The sequence below is a fragment of the Macadamia integrifolia genome, unplaced genomic scaffold (genome assembly GCF_013358625.1).
Source record: "Macadamia integrifolia cultivar HAES 741 unplaced genomic scaffold, SCU_Mint_v3 scaffold500, whole genome shotgun sequence".
NCBI classification, from domain to species: domain Eukaryota; kingdom Viridiplantae; phylum Streptophyta; class Magnoliopsida; order Proteales; family Proteaceae; genus Macadamia; species Macadamia integrifolia.
This window is the reverse complement of record NW_024870467.1, coordinates 238,008-259,806: the sequence shown is the minus strand read 5'-3', so window position 1 is coordinate 259,806 and position 21,799 is coordinate 238,008. Positions and strand designations below refer to the sequence as shown.

The following is a 21,799-nucleotide window of genomic DNA, read 5'->3' as shown; positions in this document are numbered from 1 at the left end:
ATGCTCCTATGGTCCCACCTATAGACAGCCCTATAGGCCTTTGGGTTATCCTTCTGGACCCACTAGTGGACCGGGCACTACATCTTTCTGTCCTAACACTAGTGTGGTGCCTACGACTCTAAGACCCCATCGTCCTCTAGCTACACCAAGATCAGTACAGAGAGCTCCTGCTTCGGTTCAGACATTTTCAAGTCGATGCTATAATTTTCATTCCTACGGGCATTTTGCCAAGGATTGCCGGTACCTAGCAGCAGCATTACCTATTCGGCCCCCTATGTATAGACCTACATTGACTCAAGGAAACCAGCCTCAGGGAAGGATGTATGCCCTAACAGCTAAAGAGGCTGAAGCTAGTACTGAAGTAGTAATAGGTACACTTTAATTAAAAGACTTTGGGATAAAAATTTGAGTAACCTATTATACTTATATGCAATGCAATGCTAGATGTCTTATCTTTATCAGGTACACCTGTATATGTCTTATTCGATTCCAGAGCTTTGCATTCATTTGTGTTTAAGCGATTTTCTAGAAAGCCTAATGTTCCATCTAAGATCTTAGAATGCAAGCTAGTTGTTAGCACACCTACCAGCATAGTAGAACAGTTGAAAGAAGTGTGTGGGTCGTGTTTAGTTGAAATAAATGAAAAGAAACTGGAAGCCCAACTTATCAAATTCAACATGAAGAATTTTGATGTCGTTCTGGGCATAGATTGGTTGTCGGCCCATCGAGCAAATGTGATGTGTGTCAAGAAACAAGTTAAAGTGTTGGATGATAAAAGGGAAGAGCTTGTATATCAAGCAGAAAGGTTAAGGTGACCTAGAAAGACTATTATATGTACCTTGCAGGTGGTGAAATTATTAGAAGATGGATATCAGGGCTACCTTGTATCAGTGATAGATGTGGATGCAAAGGTTACTCTATTAGAGGAATTGGAAGTGGTCAAGGAATTCCCTGATATTTTTCTAAATGATCTAACCCAGCTACCGCCTAACAGAGAGCTGGAGTTTACCATTGAGTTAATTCCTGGAGCAATCTCGGTGTCTAAGGCTCCCTATATTATGGCACCAGCCGAATTAAAAGAGCTACAAACACAGTTACAAGATTTACTGAAAAAGGAGTTTATACACCCAAGTGTCTCACCTTGGGGTGTACTAGTCTTATTTGCCAAGAAGAAGGATGGTAGCCTATGTATGTGCATTGATTACCGGGAACTGAACAAGTTGACCATTAAGAACCGTGATCAACTGTCCTGCATTGACGACCTATTTGATCAACTACAAGGTGCTAAGGTGTTTTCAAAGATTGATCTTAGATCGAGTTACTACCAGCTCAAGATAAAGAGCAGTGACGTACCAAAGACAACTTTTAGAACCCGATATGGTCATTATGAATTCCTAGTGCTATCATTCGGGTCAACCAATGCACCAACTACTTTTATGGATTAAATGAATTAGGTATTTCATGATGCCCTCGATAAGTAGGTCTTCATTTTCATTGATGACATCTTGATGTACTCAAAGTCGGAAGATGAACATGCAAAACACCTGAGAATGGTACTACAAAGATTAAGAGAATAGCAGTTGTATGCCAAATTCAGCAAGTGCGAATTTTGGCTCAAGCAAGTAGGATTCCTAGGACATGTGGTGTCTGAGAATGGGATCAAAGTGGACCTAGACAAGGCAAAATTTGTAGTAGAGTGGGAAGCAGCCAAAAATGTAACAGAGATTAGAAGCTTTTTGGGCTTAGCAGGCTACTACCAGTGCTTTATTAAATAATTTTCCTGAATTTCGTTGCTGAAGACTAAGTTGTCCAGGAAAGGTGTAAAGTTTGAATGGTTAGAAGAGTGTGAAAATAGTTTTCAAGAGTTGAAAAAGAGGTTAGTGTCAGCTCGTGTATTGACCATTCCAAATGGTAAAGGTGGAATGACAGTCTATACTGATGCATCCAAGATATGGTTTGGTTGTGTTCTCATGCAACACGAAAAGGTAATAGCATATGCATCCACGCAACTCAAGGAGTATAAGAAGAACTACCCCACTCATGATTCAGAACTGGCAGTAGTCATCTTTGCCTTAAAGATCTGGTGTCATTACCTGTATAGGGAAAAGTGTGAAATATACAGTGATCACAAAAGCCTTAAGTACTTCTTCACCCAAAGATATCTGAATATGAGACAGAGAAGATGGTTTGAGCTTATGAAGGACTATTATTGTGATATTCAGTACCACCCAGGCAAGGCTAATGTGGTTGCTGACGCTCTAAGTTGGAAGGCTCAGACAGTTTCACTTCCGTACTTAGTTGTCAGTCCATAATCGATACAAGAGGAGATACTAATGGATGAAATTCTTCTATATGAAGAAGAAACATTGGAGTTTAAGCATCGGCTAGATAATGTTAAGTAGTTGACTATATCCTTGTCAGCCTTACAAGTAGATCCATCCATCAGATTAGAGGTGATAGCGAAACAATCATTAGACCTTGAGCTGTGGAGGATCATGCTATAAATTCAAGAGCAGACAATAAATGACCCTGACTTCACAATAGCCAATGATGAGGCATTACTATTTTGGGACAGGTTGTGTGTGCCTGATGATGGAGACACAGGACAAGATTATGAAGGAGGCACATAGTTCTGAATACTCACTTCATCCTGGAAGTATGAAGATATACAAAGACCTTAGGCAAAGCTATTGGTGGCTAGCAATGAAGACCACTATTGCCTTGTATATAGCAAAATGTCTCGTGTGTCAGAAGGTCAAGGCAGAAAGACACCAACCATATGGTACTCTATAGCCACTCCCCGTACCAGGGTGGAAATGGGATATGATCACCATGGATTTTATCATAGGACTACCCCATACGCCCAAGGGAATGGATGCAATTTGGGTGGTAGTTGATAGGCTTACCAAGACTGCTCATTTTATTCTGATCAAGACAAATTACTCCATGGATAAGTTATCCTAACTTTATATGGATGACCTAGTTTGTTTACATGGAGTACCGGTAAGCATTGTGTCAAATAGAGACCCAAGATTTACATCAAGATTCTGAAAGAGTCTCCAGCAAGCCTTAGGGACACTAGTGAATCTAAGTACCACTTTCCATCCATAGACTGATAGACAATCTGAGCGAACTATACAAATACAGGAAGATATGCTCAGGGCCTGTGCAATGGAGATGTGTGGCAGTTGGGAAGAGTACATACCTTTTATGAAGTTTCCTTCTAATAACAACTATCAAACTACCATTGGGATGGCTCCGTATAAGGCATTATATGGCAGAAAGTGTAGAATGCCCCTATATTGGGATGAAGTAGGTGAGCGATTGATGCTTGCACCATAATGATACAGATGACGTATGACAAGGTCAACATCATTCAGGAAAGAATTAAGGCAACCCAATCACGCCAGAAGAGCTATGCTATGTGGACAACCGCAGGAAGGATATTAAGTTCCAAGGGGGGAAAAGGTATTCCTCAAAATCTCTCCTACCAAAGGGATGCATAGATTCCACTATAAGGGCAAGCTAAGTCCGAGGTATATTGACCCATTTAAAATCTTGACTCGAGTTGGCTCTATAGCTTATATGTTAGCTCTTTCACCTTCTCTCAGCAATGTTCACAATGTATTCCACGTGTCTATGCTGAAGCGGTACATCCATGATCCATCACATGTGCTACCCATGGAACCTGAATATTTAGAAGCTGATATGACCTATGAAGAGCAACCCGCTGAAATCTTAGACCGAAAAATAAAGACTCTTCGCAATCGCTCTATTACCTTTGTGAAAGTTCGATGGGCCAATAATTTTCTTGAGAAAGCATCTTGGGAAAAAGAAGATGACATTCAAGCCAAGTATCCTCATCTTTTTGGACAACAAGGTACTACAATTTCGAGGATAAAATTTTCAAAAAGGGGGGGTAAATGTGATACCCCACTTTCTAAACCCGATATAATTTCTCAGTTAGTTCGGTTAGGTCTTACAGGACCTGAACTTGAGTGATCCGCAACGAGTATTTTTTGGAGTACAGTGGCAAGGGTGACTCTGAGCTTGGGTTGGCCAAATGAGTTGGAGTCAGTGCCTAGTGAAGTCCCCGTACCCAAGTCGTGCACTTATACGTATCACAAGGCCATGTACACATAATAAAGGTACGTAGCCATATTTTATACCAAGTACACATGTTGATCAAATACTGAGAGTAAATTACGTGTCAGGGCCGAGCCCCATTGAAAGTTCCAATGTTTTGGCTAAGTTTTGGCAGACTCATGGGTGGTCATAAGTGGGTCGAACCCACCAGTGTGACCTACCACTCTGGTCATCAGATATTTTGAACCCACTATAAATAGTATTTATTACCTTTCTTCCACCGCATTTAGTGTTTTACACGGTGGGTGAAAAAAGTAAAGTAGAGAGAGAAAAAAAAGAAAGAGGAGAGAGGAAGGAAGAAGGAAATGGGAAGGGAGATGATCGCCGTGTGTCACCAGGGTCAGACCTCTTGAATCTGAGACTGGATTAATGATCCTCATCTCGAGATCTATGATTTGAGCTGAGCAAAGTCCATATTCCTTAAACCCTCATGAAACCTTAAGTGAAACCCTTCGATTTGGGTAGCAATCCTTTGGATCTTGTTATGATCTCTTGAGAATGTGAATCTAAGGTTTAATAAAGGTTTTATATGTTGTTTATGAAGGATTTAGAGGAAGACTTGCAAGATTTGTGAAGCCTTTGTTGATCTCTTGAGATAAAAAGAAGATTTAGGGTTTTGAGGTGATTCTTGTGCAAAGATGTAAGATCCATGCTTAAGACTTTAGATCGACATTAGATCTAGGTTGGAATCATGATTTGGAGCCTTAGATTTATAGAAAATTTAGTCGAATCAACCCATGGTGGTTTCCTCAAGGTGGGATGAAGAATGGAGGAGAACATCAAAAATCCTGGTTCTAATTGGTGGGTGCCCTGGAAGCGGTCGGACGCACCAATTCGGAGCCCACCTGTCTTGGTTGGACTTCTAGCCTGACAGGCGAGCAAGGACTGTGGGTGCCTTGCCCTTTGATCTTGGGCCCCCGATCTTAGTAGTGTCCTTGGATTGATAGGCGAGTAAGGACTGGTGGGTGATTTGCCCACCGGTCGACCCACCAATCCGACTTTACGATTACCAATTAGGCCCAAATTTGTTGGGCAACCTTCTCTAGTGACTTTAAACATGTCAGGATCATCATACCTTATTAGTTATGACCCTAATGTGAAGCATACTAAACCCAACTCTTTTATGATAGGTTATTCTAGGAACTCACGTCATTGCACACCAGATCTTTCTCATACCAAGGGTGATTTTTGTACACGAATAGGTAAGTGGGAAGAGGACATTACATCATGTCATTTTGTAGGCTAGCCATGTCATCATATTATTATTGTGTAGATTGGTCATCCACAAGTGCCATTGCATGTATTGACGTATACATTATGAAATTCATCTATGATTTGACATGCTGATAATTTTATTATTAAATGCCAAATATTTCTTACGATATGAGATGGATGACTGTAAATTATTAAATATGATGCCTTGCTAGACTAGATGCCATAGTCGACTTGGACACGAATACAATGGTGGCACTATACAGTCGTACTATCTCACATCGGAGTATGCGGTTAGGAATGACATATCCCTATGCTACGGCCCTTCCTAGCAGGGGTTTAAGTGTTGGATATATCACTGGGGGAAAGCCCAAGGTTGTGTGCCAATGGTGGTAGTTAGAAGCCCGACTAATCATTAGGACTGTCAGCAACTTTGGTGATATAACAAGAGGGCCAATCATATTGTTTTTAATTTAATACAGTGCAAGGTCCATTTTACTTTGTTGTCACTGAGAAATAGAAATTTACTTTAATGTCACTGAGGAACAGCAATTTACTTTTCTGGCAGCTATGGCTGGCCTTCTCTGGTAACCCTATAGGCATATCATGGGATGGGATTCATGGCTCATACCCAGAGCATACTCGCAGTGTGGTTGCGAGTAGTACATGACCTATGACTTAGAATTGTTATCTAGGTGGACTAAGATAATAAAATGAACTGCACGTATATAGATTCATTTGTATTGTGCATACTTGTGTGGTCTTTCTTTTCACTTATTGGGCTAGTGAGCTCATCCCACGTGCACATCAATTTTAGTTGATCTTACAGGTTATCGGGCCGAAGAGCTAGAGTCGAAACCCACCGTGGAGTTTTCAATCGAGGACTGATGGGTCCGTGAAGATCTTGGGCACGGGGCTAAGTGCCCATACGAGAGTTGTGTTTTAGGATAGCAACAGTGATACCAATACCGAATTCTTTTTTATTATTTTGAAATGCTATCCCTTTTGTACTCTAGATGTTTAAATTGTATTTATTGTGTATATATTGCACCTACGGGCCCACATGTAAAGATGTTATGCAATACAATTTGGGTATCAAGAGTATTGGGGTATTTGTAGATAAATATATATATAAGACTTCCGTTGATATACAGAACCTTCTTGGCTTAGAGTGTGTGTATGCTATGCTATGGTTATTGTATCAGATGATCCTAACAGGTTTTAGGGTTAATAGTTGTTAACTCGGTCACCGGCCTGGTCGGGGTGTGACATTATATGCTATCTCCACCTAAGGGCAAGGTTATTCAACCATCTTTGAAAAAAGACTACTCAGAGGAGATTCAGGACTTTTTTGATGGGAAAAGGAGGAAGTGAAGCAGTTCATTAGATATGGGAAGATTAACATTCTAAAGGTGGCCAAGATCTTCATTCGATACCTACCACTGGGAGGAATCCATCAGCAAAGATCATAGGATGCTTATCTACTGTGCATGATAGCTCGCTATGTTCTCTAAACTCCTAGGCGTGATGCACCGCTTGTTCTAATAGAGCTGGTAAAGCAATTGAAGAAAGGAGGAGATATCATTCCTACAGTCCTTGCAGAGACATTCAACGGAATTGATGACATGAGCCATAGCCACAAATTTGGAGTTGATCATTGTCATGGTAGTCCTGTGCAACTTTGGCTACTTGAAAAACTGAGACTTACCAGGCCGTTAAATAGATGTCAACTCAGAGCTTTTTGTTACCAAGAAAGGAGGGAAGCCTCGGAATTCAAGCTCATTGTTGATTGGAAAGAGTACCTACAAGGAAGAACTATAAAGGATATTGCATAGAGATGCCCAGGGAAGCCACAAGAGGATTTTTTGATGAAGACCCCTGGATGCAACTACGTCAGGTTGATGGGATTGACTCATACATCCTTTTACTTGCCTATGTACATTAGTCGACAATATGGACTAAAAGCAAAAGACCCAGAGGAATTGGTGAACTTTTACCCATCCCAAGAACTGTCCCCCTGTATTGTTACCTACCTATCCTGTTTATGGTAGGAAAGTTACTTTCATGTATATCACTTGGTAGTAAATGAAGAGATATTTGGACTTTCGTGTTATCCTAATTATTGTAATAAAGACTTGAGTTGTGAAATTGATTATGCCTAAAAAAAATATTTCAAAACCATAAACAAAGGGAGATTTTATTTGTGCCCAAAGATAGGTTTCCATTCAGAAAATGCTAAGTTTGGCAAAAGAAAAAAATAATAATAATAACAAACAAACATGGCGAGGGAAAAAGAAAAAGAAAAGATGTACATATGTTTGTGTTTACAGGAACTATAGGAACAAATCCCTAGGAGTTCGTCTGAACCATACTTGGTGTCATCCTCATAGAAGGTCAAAGAGCTAGTAGGTGCTAATCCCAAACTCTCCAATCTCTATGTGAGATCCTCAATCTGCATCTGCTACCAGGGATTCTCTTATCGATAAGGGCTGACCTGCCTCCTTAAGACGTTGTTCTCCCCTTTCAAGGAAACATAAGGAATGATCAAGAAAATAAGTGATAAAGAAGAAGGACAAGGCTAAAAATGGGATGATACCTTGTCAAGCACCACCTCACACAGACTCTGGTGCATTCTCCTAATCTCAGTATAGACCTCCAAAGACACCTGAGAAAGAGCATGTCAATCAAAAGAAGTCAAGAACCAATCAAATGAGAGGTGTTTGGATACTCACATAGTTATATGGAATGGGTAATCTGATAGAAGCATCTCTATCCAATCTATGCTTCAGGAGCTGAGGGATACCAGGATGGGTTGCGTTGGGATAGGACCAGCCCGGGAAACCACGAAAAGGAATGGTGGCCATCTTAAGGGGTCTACTCACAATAGTAGAAGCCCCAGCTTGGGATGAGGTAGCAGCATCTACTTGTGATTGAGTGGGAGAGGATCCACATGGCGTATCCTCTATTAAAAGAACATCAATAAAAAAAAAAAAGAGAAGCATTTGAAATATGAAAAGGATGCTCAAGATGGGAAACATACCAGTGGCCCTCTAGGACCGAAAGGAGCGCAGACCATTTCCTCCTCAAGGAAGGCCCTATAATCTCTTTCCTGATCTAAGAAGGAGTCATCTCATACTCCTTCAGCCAATCCCTCAACCTGATCTGCAGGGATACGCTCCAGATGATGTATAGTAGATGAAGGAAAACAAGGAGGGGAGTGCATAGCAAGATCGGACCACTAGGGTGTGACGCATTCTCCTAAATACCAAGCATGGCCCCAGATACCCCTAAACAGGACATGGTTCTCTATTAAGTACTTGGCCTGAGCAACTTCATTAGGGTTAGGAAACCTAAGGTGCTGAAATGGTCTCCAGTTAACTTGCAAAGTCAAGAAATAAGTATAGCACAAGGCAAAGGGAAATTTGATACCAAACATGACTTACCTCTGTGAGTCCACTCAGGAGAGAGCAGGCAGTGGTCCCGGGAGGATGGTGCTGACCCCTCAATACCCAGTTATCTCCCCATCTTGTTTCTATAGGGAAGGGTGAGCTTCGGGGATCCTTCAGTAAGGGGGCTATAATATCTAGGTGTTCATAACACCAGGGCTGAATTGAAAGATCAAAATAAGGAGGTGCAATCAATCAAATAAAAAAAAAGAGAACAAAAGGAAAAGTGTGAAATCACCTGGAGAATGTAGCCTGCTCCCTTGAGGCCCCGATCTCCATACGATAGAAGGTCAAGGGTTTGCAACAGGTAAGTACAGGCAGCCCCACCCCAATCCCAAGAATCTACCTCCCAAAGGTTCCGAAAGAGGGCAACCATGCGAATATTCACTCCACCTCAGAGATCACTAAAGAGACACTGTGCTATAGTAAATAGAAGGAAAGAGCAAGTTATCTACGCAAAGTTACCTGGGTTCACCCTTAGGTCCATTCTCATCCAACAGGCACTGATCACACCTAAACGGACATGTGTTTGATCCTCCTGTATGTCAATGCCCATCAAGTCTGTGAAATCCTGTGTTATCAGAATCTTAGGAAGGGACCTCCCCCCAAATGGTATGCTCGTCAAAGCATAGAAGCACAGGGGTGTGATGGTAATCTCACTGGTGGGTAGATGAAAGGAATGAGTACTTGGCCACCACGGCTCCATCAAATCTCTGGCCAATGCCGGGCTAAACTTCCTGGTCTTCAGCGAGGCCAATCGGCTCAGGTAAGTTGAATCTACTAGTCCCTTAACCCTGCGAGGGAGCACTTGGTACCAGTCCTAGACCAAATTTGGATGACCATATCTAGCCAATGTAGGTGGTACTCCCTCATTGAATCTCTAAATAAGATGAATAAATAAAAATAAATGAATAAAAAAAATTAAATGCACAAAAATAATGAAGAAATAAAGTAAAATGCATAACTCACCCATGTACCCCATGCAGAGTTGCATATGTCATCCCGGGTCCTATAAAGCGTCCGTCTAGTGTACCAATCCGCAGGGCTATCATCCCCCTGAGAAGATGTACCATAGCTCTCTGCGATATCTAGCCGGATTTCTCCCCGGATCTTTCTCTTTTTTCTGTCAGCCATGTTTTCCAAAATTACAAGGAACCCTAAGAAGTTTCATAATTTGCAAAAAGGCCCAGAAAGACTTCAAATTATCCAAATGGCCCCTTCTTCAAGAACTATGAAGATCTTCAAAGGGAAGATGAAGAACTTCAAGGAAAACTTGAAGATCTTCGGAAAAAATTTGAAGAAACCTGAAAAAATGCAAAAAGCTTCGAATCTTCAAGAAGATTTAAAAACCCGAGCTCACTCACTCACAAATCATTCCCAACTCAGAAAAATCAGAATAGGGAATGAATAGGAGGGGGGACCATTTTATGGTTAAAAAAATTGGTTTCTCAAAAAAAAAATATGAGATACCAATTCCAAGGTGTAACTTAAAGATTCTTACCACAAAATAAAAAATTCAAAGTAATTTCTTATGGTAGATAAAAATTACATCACATGAAAGTGGAAGGTGAAAATCAAATTTAGTTGGTAGATAAATATTACATCACATGAAATGGGAAGGTGAAAATCAAATTCAAGTGGAAGGTGAAATGTAATTGGTAGATAAAAGTTACATCACATGAAATTGGAAGGTAAAAATCAAATTCAAGTGGAAGCTGAAATACAAAGCAAATTTAATTGGTAGATAAAAATTACATCACATGAAAGTGGAAGGTGAAATCCAAGTTAAAATTTGTGTGGTAGATGAAAATTATATCACATGAAAAGGGAAGGTGAAAATCAAATTCAAATAAAAATTACATCACATGAAAGTAAAATTCAAGATTCCAAATCAAATGCCAAAGAGCAATATTCCAAATCAAAAGCCAAAATTCAAAGATTTCAAATCAAAAGCCAAATTTCAAGATTCAAAGGTCCAAAGTCAAGGTTCCAACCCCATGATTCAAATTCAAAATTCCCAATCAACAGAAGAAATCAAGGAAAGAAAGAATCTAATTGACCCAGCCCCAGGTGGTCCAATCTCATTGAACCGGTCCCCAGTGGCCCAATCTCATTGAACCGGCCCCAGGTAGCCCAATCTCATTGAACAACCCTAAGTGGCCCAATCTCTTTGAATCAGCTCCGAGTGGCCTGATCTCATTGATCAATTCCCTAAACTGGCACATGAAGCCTAGTTAAGAAAAATCCAAGAATCAAATCTTTTTGTCTTTTGCAAGATTGGAAGAGCAACGAATATCTTTCTTATAATCAATGGTCCCAGATATTGGCTCGAAAGATCCAGCCTAGAGACTAAAATTTCCTAGACTGGCACATGGAAGCCCATCATAGGGAAAGTGAGAGATCAAGTACTAATGTCTTTTGCAGGATTGGAAGAGCAGTGAATTTCTTACCTACAATCGGCAGCCCAGGTAAGTCCTAAACTTTAAAGTAGTTAAGATAAATTACCTGTTGCATTTTCAACTCCATCATTAATGAGCAAGATGGCAGCAGTACATTCTCCGAGTGACAAAATGTGGTCGTTCTTTTCTTTACACTTCAGCTATTGGTACAGGCCTCAGCCAAAGAGGGGCATTCTGTAGACACCCAATTTTGTCACCCTTCTCCGACTATGATGAATTATGGATCTTGGATGCAACTTCGTACTTTCAATCGACAGAGATGATAATTGATTGAGATAATCCAACCCAAAAATATTCCATACTCACCCAAAATCCCGAAAACCCCGTGTAAGAGAAAAGAAGGGTCCAATTTTGACATTTTATATATGAAGGAATTCAGTCTTAGGTGATCATACGGAGGTAGAGTACTCAAAATTATGATTCCAATGATATATGGTATGTCAAAACTAGACTGTTGGACCTCCCGCAATTGCTCCTGGAAAATTACATTCTAATCGCATACACCCTGCTTGCCCCATGCCCCTACTAGCCTTCTGCGCCCCTGCCAGCGCCCTACGACCCTGCCAGCACCCCACACCCCTGCCAGCCTCCTGAGGCCCTGCCAATGCCCCGTACCCCTACCAACCTCCCATGCCTCTGCCAAATCCCCGAGCCCAGAGCCCCTACCAACCTCCTACGCTCCTGCTAGTCTCCCCTTGCCCTTGCCAGTGCCCTGCGCCCCTACCAGCCTCCTGCACCCCTGCCAACACCCCTCGAGCGCCTTGCCAACCCCATGTGCCCTGCCTCGCACGTGTCCTGCCTGCCCATGCACCATGCCCTCGCCTACCCCGTGTACCCCTGCCCAGCCACATATGCTACCATCCATGACCGAAATATATGTTCCAATGACCAAATTAGTGAAGAGATTTTCTCTTCACCCATTTGTGCACTCTACACTATCCCACTAGTGTACCCTACACCGCAACCTCCTATTGGCCTAAAAATGCATCTTTTACATTATTGACCCAAAAAAAATTACTTTTTCCCCATTGGCCAAAGAAATTTACATTTCACCACATTGGTCCAAAAATTTATGTTTTCACCCCATTAGTTTAGAAAAACCACTTTTTCACCTCATTGGCTAAGGAAATTCCTCTTTCCTCCCCATCGGTTCAAAAAACTCTATAAATACCCCCTACCTTTGGTTTTACATACTCAAGCCTCCTAGGAACATCCATTGTAGAGAAGCTCTAACCTCTCTCCTCCCCTCCCCCTATGAGGTTTTTTAAGTCTTCGGAGAGATCTTCATAAGATCTAAAGTGTTCTTCGGATCTCCAAAGTGTTCCTTGGGCCTTCAAAATTCTTCAATCCTTTGCTTTCTTTGAGTGAGATTTTGTGTAGAAAAAGTTTCCCCCCTTAGTCTCCCACCCCCTTGAGGTTTTTCAAGTATTCAGAGAGATCTTCATAAGATCTGAAGTGTTCTTTGGATCTTCGAAGTGTTCTTCGGGCCTTCGAAGCTCCTCAATCCTTAGAGTTAGCCTATCCCTAGCGAAAGCTTTGTCGGAGTGCGACCTCAATCGAAGCCCTCCCATAACCTATCCCCAGCGGAAGCTTTGCCAAAGTACCACCTCAGCCTAGCCCTCCCATAACCTATCCCCAGCAGAAACTCTTTTGGAGTGTCACCTCAACCAAAATCTAGAAGTAGCCCATCCCTAGCAAAAGCTCTGTCGAATCGATACTGTAGTCAAAATCCGAAAGTAACCGTTTCTAGTCGAAACTATGTCCAAACGTTACCGCAATCAACATCTCTCGAGAAAGAAAGTTGGAGGTCAAGACCATCTTCCCCTGAGCCAAGAGAATCCAAAAGATAGTTCATGCCAACACTAATCGGGGTTCCACCCTTCTTGACCCAAAACAGGGGTCAAGCTCAAGTATAATTTCTCACCCAAATTAGCATAATATAGACTTTATATTGACCTTTTTTTGTGTACATAGTTATTTAAATTCAGTTAAGGTATATATGTGTGATAAATTATCCATGCATACAGAATAGGAATAACTATGGAAAATGTTTGTTCTTAAGCATCTAGTAGGAAGACCGGTTAAACTAGGTAGATTGGGTGCCTAACCCCTTCCCAATTCTGCAACCTGACATGTACCCTAAATCTTTGGACCAAACCAACTTTCGGGCCCTTTTTTCAGGAATCGGACCCACCCCCGGGTCCTAGGCCCATAATCCTAGGTGGTGACTCCAAACCCTTTTTTTTGTATGATCCCAATCCCCCGTATTAGAGCATCATCAAATCCCCATCTCAACGATGACCTTTATACTATTGCGAAATAGGCCTCCACGTATCTCCGAGTGATGGTATGGCTATGTAGGGCCTACAGGTAAGCACACATGACACACCCCTCCCCAAGAAAGAGATAGAGAGGAGAGAGGGCTGAATACATGAAGACTTCTCTTCTTTCTCCCCCTCCAAAGGGGAAAAAGAGAATTCTCTGGCAGCAACCCTCACATTGACCAAGGCAAAGCTCACTTCATCCCAATTGAGGTCACTTTCTCCATGGACAAGTTGGCCAAGTTGTACATTGACAACATCATCCGGTTGTATGTTGTACCATATCTTATCGAGATCCCAGATTCACTTCCAAGTTCTGGACATGTGTGTAGAAGGCTATGGGCACACAGTTGACTTTCAACATTACATATTCCACCCATAGACCGACGGATAGTCGGAGAGGACTATCCAGACATTGGAGGACCTACTTCAAGCATGTGCCTTGGATATGAGTTACAGTTGGGATGAATGCATTTCCTTTATTGAGTTCTCCTACAACAATATTTACTAGGCCACCATTGGTATGTCTCTGTTCGAGGCACAGTATGGTAGGAAATATCGGACTCCTTTGTATTGAGACGAAGTTGGTGAACAATGCATTCTAGGTCCAGACTTGATACAGGACACTAGTGAGAAGGTGAATGTGATCAGAGAGAGAATTAAAGTAGCTTAGTCCAGACAGAAGAGCTATGCAAATGTCAGGAGAAAGCATTTGGAGTTTGGGGTTGGAGACAAGGTGTTATTACAGATCTCCCCGGTTAAAGGGGTAATGTGGTTCGGCACGAAGGGAAAGCTAAGTCCTAGATTTATAGGACTGTATGATGTACTAGAGAGGATCGGACTGGTGGCCTACAGGATAGCTTTACCACCAGAGTTGGAGGGTACACATGACATCTTCTATGTTTCCATACTGAGGAAGTACATCCCCGGCTCCACTCACATCTTGACTTACATACCACATGAGTTGGACGAGGATTTTCCTACGTGGAGTATCCAGAGAAGATTGTGGACCAGAAAGACCATGTTCTCCATGATCGCACCGTTTCCTTTGTAAAGGTGAAATGGATAAATCACCCAAAATAGGAAGCATCCTGGTAATAGGAAGATGAAATGAAGAAGCAGTACCCTAGATTATTCGATTTACCAAGTAAGTTCAATTTTGAGGACAAAATTCTTGTAAGTTGGGGGGAATGTTACACCCATGCCTTGACCCTGTCTAATTTAAACTATTATGATAGGTCTCAGACCAGAGGTGGAAAGTACCATCGGGTTTTGGCTCGTGGCTGCCCATTACAAAAGGGTGAGAGATGACCCCACATGCTTGTGTATTGTTTACCAATCCAAATAGAGGGGATTTAGACCTCCTGATCACAGACGGTAAGTGACCCGACACCCCGCACCTGAATTTTGGCATACACCAAAACTGTCGGAAGACAATGAGTGCAGCCTAGGGCAACTACCTATGAGAGACCACCTAGTGGACAACAAGCAGTCAAGACAACAAACTATCTTGACCACCGAAAGCATGCCACTAGAAGCACCTGGGCTTGAATCTGGTGGTCATCTGTACTGCTAAACTGGTTTCGATGACCGTGGGTCCCACCTCCTGCATCGGGAATAGCCCCAAATGAACACACACACCCTTCCACACTTTCCTCGTGACTTGTGTTTCTTGTCAGTCCATGGAGATGGGCCCATATGTTTCAAAAGTTGAATTAACCTACTTGGACCTGACTAGGACCAACCAAACAGATCCTAAGGACCTAACTCACTATATAAGTGGAAATGAGGAATCGTTTCCTCATTTCTCACTTGTACAAGAATGTGGGAGAGGGAAAGAAGAGGAGAAAAGGGAACAGAAAGGAAGGAGGAAGGAAGCTCACCTTGGTGCCAATTGCCCGCCTAGTTGTCGAAATCCCTACCGGAGGTAAAAGCCACCTCTCCTACCACTCTCTCTCTTCATGTAGAGCTAGGTTAGGGTGTGTATGGATGTGAACCTTGACCTCCCCACACCCTAACGTTGGGGAGTGTGTATTTCACCTCTTTGGTGTGAATGTTGAGCTCAAACCAAGTCCGGTAAGCTCCGACAACGCTTGTGACCAAATGACCATCTAGGGTTTTGATTGTTCGATCGATGTATCTCCCAAATGGCCCAATATAATTGAGAATTTTTTAGCTTGAAATGATGCTAGGAATGCCCCCAATAAACTCCACAGAACAAATCTCGACAATCGGACCCAAGCACGAAAGCCCCAAAACCACAGGTAATTCTTGTGTTTCCATCAAAAACACTGGGATAGGATCTACTATTTTTAATGAAGAGTCTAAGGTTTAGGAGCTCTCTATCAAGGCCATCGGATTCACATCTGATGAATCCGGTGGGTTCTAAACCTATTTCCAGTGACTGAATCCGGTGACCCTTCCAGTGCTATCAAATTTGACAGTGCTTGTACCCTTGGGGGTAGACCTTGTGAGTCCCCTTCCGATGTTTTTGACACCTATTAATATCTAATTACCTTTATGTCTAGGATAGAGACACGCACATACCCCAAGACCAAAATTGAATTAAACACTCGGTAGCCGTATTTGGAACCCGATCCGTTAGAACTTAAACAAGGTGAGGGATGGTTGACTTTTATTTTGGGATTGCTTAATTATTATAGATTTTCTCACATATGTAGGATTTTCAGATGATATTTAAATTGCTTAAATAATGATGATGTTCTATAACATGCTACATTTTGATGAAAAAGGTATGAGATGTATGTTGTGAGATGAAATCCAATATGGCCGAGGTGGTACCGGTACCATGATTGTCGTATGATTGTTGCATTCATGCATTGATCATGTGCATTAGAGTTAGTTGTAGTTGTGGATTACACTTTATGGCCGATGTGTTTCCGGTATCGTGTACTCCGGGACTGAATTTGGAAATGGATACTCTTCGTGGTCGATGGGAATCCTGGTGTTGCATAGTCCATACTCAACTGCTATGCATGCTAGTTGGGTATATAGTCATGGGTTACACCTTGTGGCCGATGTGCTCCCAGTATCTTGTATCCTAGGACAATACTTAGAAATGGACCCGCTTCATGGCCGATGGTGATACCGGTGTTGCGTGGTCCATACTAACTGTGTCATTATGAAAGGCATGTAGGATATTGTGGTTAAGTGACATTCCCCATGCTACATCCCTTTGCCAATAGGGGGTAAGGTGTTAGATAACCCAATGGTGGTATGTTCGATGAACCTTCCTGGAAGGCCACACCTATGGTATGATGTGATTGTTGTTAGAGGCAGGAACTTGTCCGGTGTGGCCGATGGTAATACTGGTGTCGTGACTACCAAGAGGGGGTTATTAGGGGTTTACTAGGTGACCGGTGAACGCATACTAGAACCGACAAGCTCCTAATCACGACTAGGGTTTGTATCACTGTGTAGTCGATGGCTGTTCCAAGATAAGGGATACAGCTTAATGTGCCATAGTAGCATTTACCCGACTTAGCTGTATTGTTAGGTAGATTAATAATCAAATGGATTGTATCATTCACATCATGGACTGTGTATAATTTCTGTATTCTTTTCATCATAAATTATTATATATGAAAATGATTGTGCTTGATTGTGCATGAACCCCACCCCTCACTGAGCAAGTTGGAAGCTCACCCCACGTATATACCCTTTTTAGATGATGATGCAGGTATGGTCGTGCCTATGGCTTGTGATTCTCTTTTCTCTAGACCTGAGTACAGAGTGAGCGACTAGTGGATGCCAGAAGCAGGGAAGCATGACCAGGACTGTGCTTGTGACTTTTGTGCATATGTGGCACTATGAGGTGTTTGGCATATTTTTGTTATTCTGATATAGAATTGTGGATGGTATACTTTTGGACTTATTACTTATAAGTCATGGATGATTGTAATGGAATAACTTGGTTATGTATATATATGATATCACTAGATGTTCCCCATTTTAATTACGATTCTGCTATTATACTCTGATTCCATTGCTATTGGCTGGTTTGTGTTGTGAGATTGTTTATGTTAAGGTACTGCTATCAGAGATCCTAGTAGGTTTGTAAGACAGGTGCACATCTTACTCACACCACTAGTATTCCTAGGATAAATTGGGTTTACTAGAATTGGGGTGTGATATGGTGGGCGGTCAGTGATTACCGGTAGGGATCCAGAGTTTCACTCGCTTTTTTGTAATAAAAATCTGATTAGATTATGGGTCTAGTAACTGGCACCCTAGCATGAATCCCACAAAATCTGCTCAGTAGAACAAGTAAAGAAAGAAATTTAACTTTTTTTTTAGTGATTACCGTTAGGGATCTGGAGTTTCACTCATTTGCAAATAAAAATCTGATTAGATTATAGGTCTGGTAACTGACACCCCAGCGGGGATCCCATAATCTTATCACTAGAAGAAAAAATAAATAAATAAATAAAACAAAGCACATCGAATCAATTGAAAATGTAAAATAAACATTTTGCCTCCCTGGCAACGGCGCCAAAAACTTGTTGAGCTCAAATGTAAGCCACACTAATTAAACTAACTGCAAGCGCACAATGTCTGCTATAGCTACGGGTCAAACTCAGGGTGGTCGAATGCTTACTTAACACTTCCAAATTAGGCGGAGTGCAAATATCAAGATAGTTGACTATACTAATTTAACTAAGTACGCAAGATAATTCTAACATTTAAAGTATCAAATTAATTTAGTTAAATTGAATTTAACTAACTAATGGAGAATAATGGAATAAAATTAATGAGAAAGATTCATTCAGGATTGGGATTCACCATGGGAATAAGTTGAATTAATAATAGACATGAGGATATATTACACATAGTATGATCTAGGTCTATGGGAGATTCGGCAATGGCTAACATACCCCGTGAGTAGCATCATTCAATATGCAATATTAAGCTAAACATCATAAATCCTAATTAGTTCACTATGGCTATGGTGGTTGTCATTTATATGGCCCTATTGGATGACATACACAATGCGGTGGTCAACCGTAGTAAATCTAACTAAGTTCATATTCATTAAAATAAAGCATGTCCATTACTTATTCATACTAAGCACTCACGGCTTCAACAAAATCCCAAAAGAATGGGTTTAGCTAGCCATGAGAGTGGTGGTGATCATGCTACTTAAATTAAAAATAAAAGACATAGCAATGGAAATGAAATTTAAAGTAAAAGAAATTGAATTGAAGAACAACTGCAGAATTTTATTGAAGAAGAGAATAAATTCCAAGCTTCCGCACATCCAAACTCCAAAAATGCTTTTAAATCTTCAATTACAACTTTAATGGCTCCAATGAAATTTTGCAGAGAAAACAAAAAATTATAATTTGTAAACATAAATTATTCAAAACTAAACTAATGAAGTAAAAGAAGAAAGATAGGGGAGATGGAGCTTGGTTCCTTTAGAGAGAGGAGAGTCCTCTATTTATAGAGTTTAGCTACCTAAAGAATGAGAAGAAAAAACTAGAAAGCAAATCAAAATCAAAATCTATAATAGAAACTACCCAAAATTTGATAATCTCAATTCCCTTTACAATATTTTTCTTAATCCCAAAATAGAAGATATGATAGGATTCTTCTAGAATATTGTCCAATATAGAAGATCATGAATATAAAACTACTAAAAATTCATCCTAAAATGTGGATAAAAACCGATATAGAAGGTTGACTCAGCCTAAATCTTCCTTGTAGAAATCATCAACCTCATAGGAAATCCTTAGAATTTATTCTATAGATTTTTCCAAGAGGGAATCTTCTAGGCTCTGGTTAGGCTAGCTAAGTTTGGTTCCTTGGGCCGAATTTGACACTTGTACTCCACTTGGTCCACTTTTGGCCTGAATTTTAAAAATAAGAGAAAATACCTAGAGTAGCCCTATTCTAGAAATTAAATGATGTAAATAATTGGACTAATTTGCATATAAAAAATGTTCAACAGCCAACAACCTTTGCTATGGAAAGTTGTTGACCACAGTCTTCAACTATTTTTGGGTGAACTTGGAGGAAGGATGTGTGGGGGTTGACGTCCTCGACTTCAATCAAGAATCCCCATGGAAGATGACTATTGACATAGATGAGGTTACTAAGGAGGAAGAGGAGGGAGGATAGTAGCCCATGGATGTGGAGGGCAATCAGGAAGGTAATTAGGAGGGTGACCAGGATGATGTTGATCCTCCTACTCCAGGGCTATTTCCACCACCACCCCCGAGGACTATGGGGACTTCAGTGGCTTCCTCCTCTAAGGGCTCATGAGGATATGGAATGAAAGACATGATTTCTGCCCTAGATGCCACTAATAACATCCTAAGGAGGATGGACAACCACTTAAAGAATGTGAATCGAAGCTACTATCTCCTCGTTGGTCGGGTGGCAACCATGGAGAAACATCTGAAGGAGATAGGCCTATACTTTTGGAGTTCCTATGCCAGGGTCCGGAGCACAGAATCAGAACTAAGACCAGATAGCCCCATAAGAGAAGTGGCCTCTGTGTGCCACAGTAGTCCTATGATTTCCCTTTCCATGCTTTCCGGCACAGCCAGCTTTACATTCCAGTTGAAATGTTTTAGCTTCAGTTATGCACTTTTATTTTTTATTCTTGCTTATGTTAGTTATAAGTTCTTAGAAGCTTAGGTTAGGTTAGGATTTCCTATTTTTAGTACTTCTTATTTAGAAAAATTGTGTAAAGCTTATATATTCAAATTCCTTATGCAATGAAACGACATTTACATCTACACTTGTCCCCTACTTTGTTTATTACTATTATTAATTTTCTTAAGATTTTTATTTTAATCCTAATCCCCAAAATCAAGGTTCGGGTAAATTGTGTGTTAAGGCAGAGCATCTCGCTCTGATACCAAGCTGTCACACCCCACTTCCCATTATAGGATACCAACGGTGTGAGTAAGATGCTTACTCGTCTTACACCTCTACTAGGATCTCTGATAGCAATACCTTAATATTCACAATCACACAACACTGAACCACAAGAATGAAGACAACGGAATCAGAGTATAATATAGCGAAACATAATTTAAATGGGGTAACATCTAATGATAACATATAATCATAGTCAAGTTATTCTATTACATTTGTTCATGACTTACATATAATAAGCCCAAAAGAATACCATTCTATAATTTGGTATCAAAATAACAAAAAGACAACTGAGCCTCTGAAGGTGCCGTATAGGCATAGGTGTCACATGCACAATCAATGTCACGCTCTTCAACCTCTGGCAACCACTAATCACTGACTCCATACTTTGGTCCAGAGGAAGTAGAGTCACCTTCCAATCACTACAATACCTGCATCTTCATTTTAAAAAAGCAACATATACGTGGGGTGAGCTCCAACTAGCTCAATGATGGGTGGTGTTCATGCACACACATACACAACAATCCATGATGGCATGAGTACAAAATTAAACATATAGTCTATGATGTGAATGATGCAATCTATTTGATTATTAAACTACCTAACATACAACTAAGTCGGGTCATGCTACTATGACACATTAGGTTGTATCTCTGGTCCCGGAACTCGCACATCGGTCACCTAGCGATACAAACCCTAGCAGTGATTAGAAGTTTGTCGATCCTGGAATGCATCCATCGATCACCCAACAAACCCCTGATAACCCCCTCCTGGCAGTCACGGCACCAAAATCACCATTTGCCACACTAGACTATTTCCTACTTTCAGACAATCACATCGTACTGCAGGAGTGGCATTATGGAAAGGTTCATCAAGTATACCACCTTTGGGTTATCCAACACCTTATTTAAAATGTTAATGTGTTTTAAAGCTATTGAAGATTTAAATTATGAGCCTTTGGGCTCAAGCCCAACATCTAAGTTAAGTTTTCTCTTAAGTTTTGGGCTGGTGGGCTCAACCCAATATTTCTTTTATTTAAAGAGTTCAATTGATTATTATGGTTCAAAGAACCAAACTAAGATAAACCAGATTAGGACCAACATTGATGAACCGGTCCATAAACAAACTGAATCAAAACTGAACCGATTGAGTTGACTCGAAAACCCGACCCAACAACCCATATTTTGACCTGTTTGGGTTTTTTGGTGGATCGCTGAAAAACCCGTCGAAAAAGTTCATCGACAATGACTTTCTTGGCATTGACTAGGAAAGTATTAAAAAAAAAAAAAACTTAAAGTCTTGTTTGGAT

At 40.9% G+C, this 21,799-nt stretch overlaps 1 protein-coding gene across 1 annotated transcript in view; it reads left to right on the top strand.

The window, feature by feature from the left end:
* Positions 1–21,799, top strand: part of LOC122068965 (ribosome biogenesis protein ERB1-like) — a 50,070-nt gene that overhangs the window by 23,481 nt on the left and 4,790 nt on the right. The window contains exon 3 of the mRNA XM_042632873.1: positions 846–1,188. Within this exon, the coding sequence (XP_042488807.1) occupies positions 846–1,188 (343 nt within the window). The remainder of the gene's footprint in view (positions 1–845; positions 1,189–21,799) is intronic.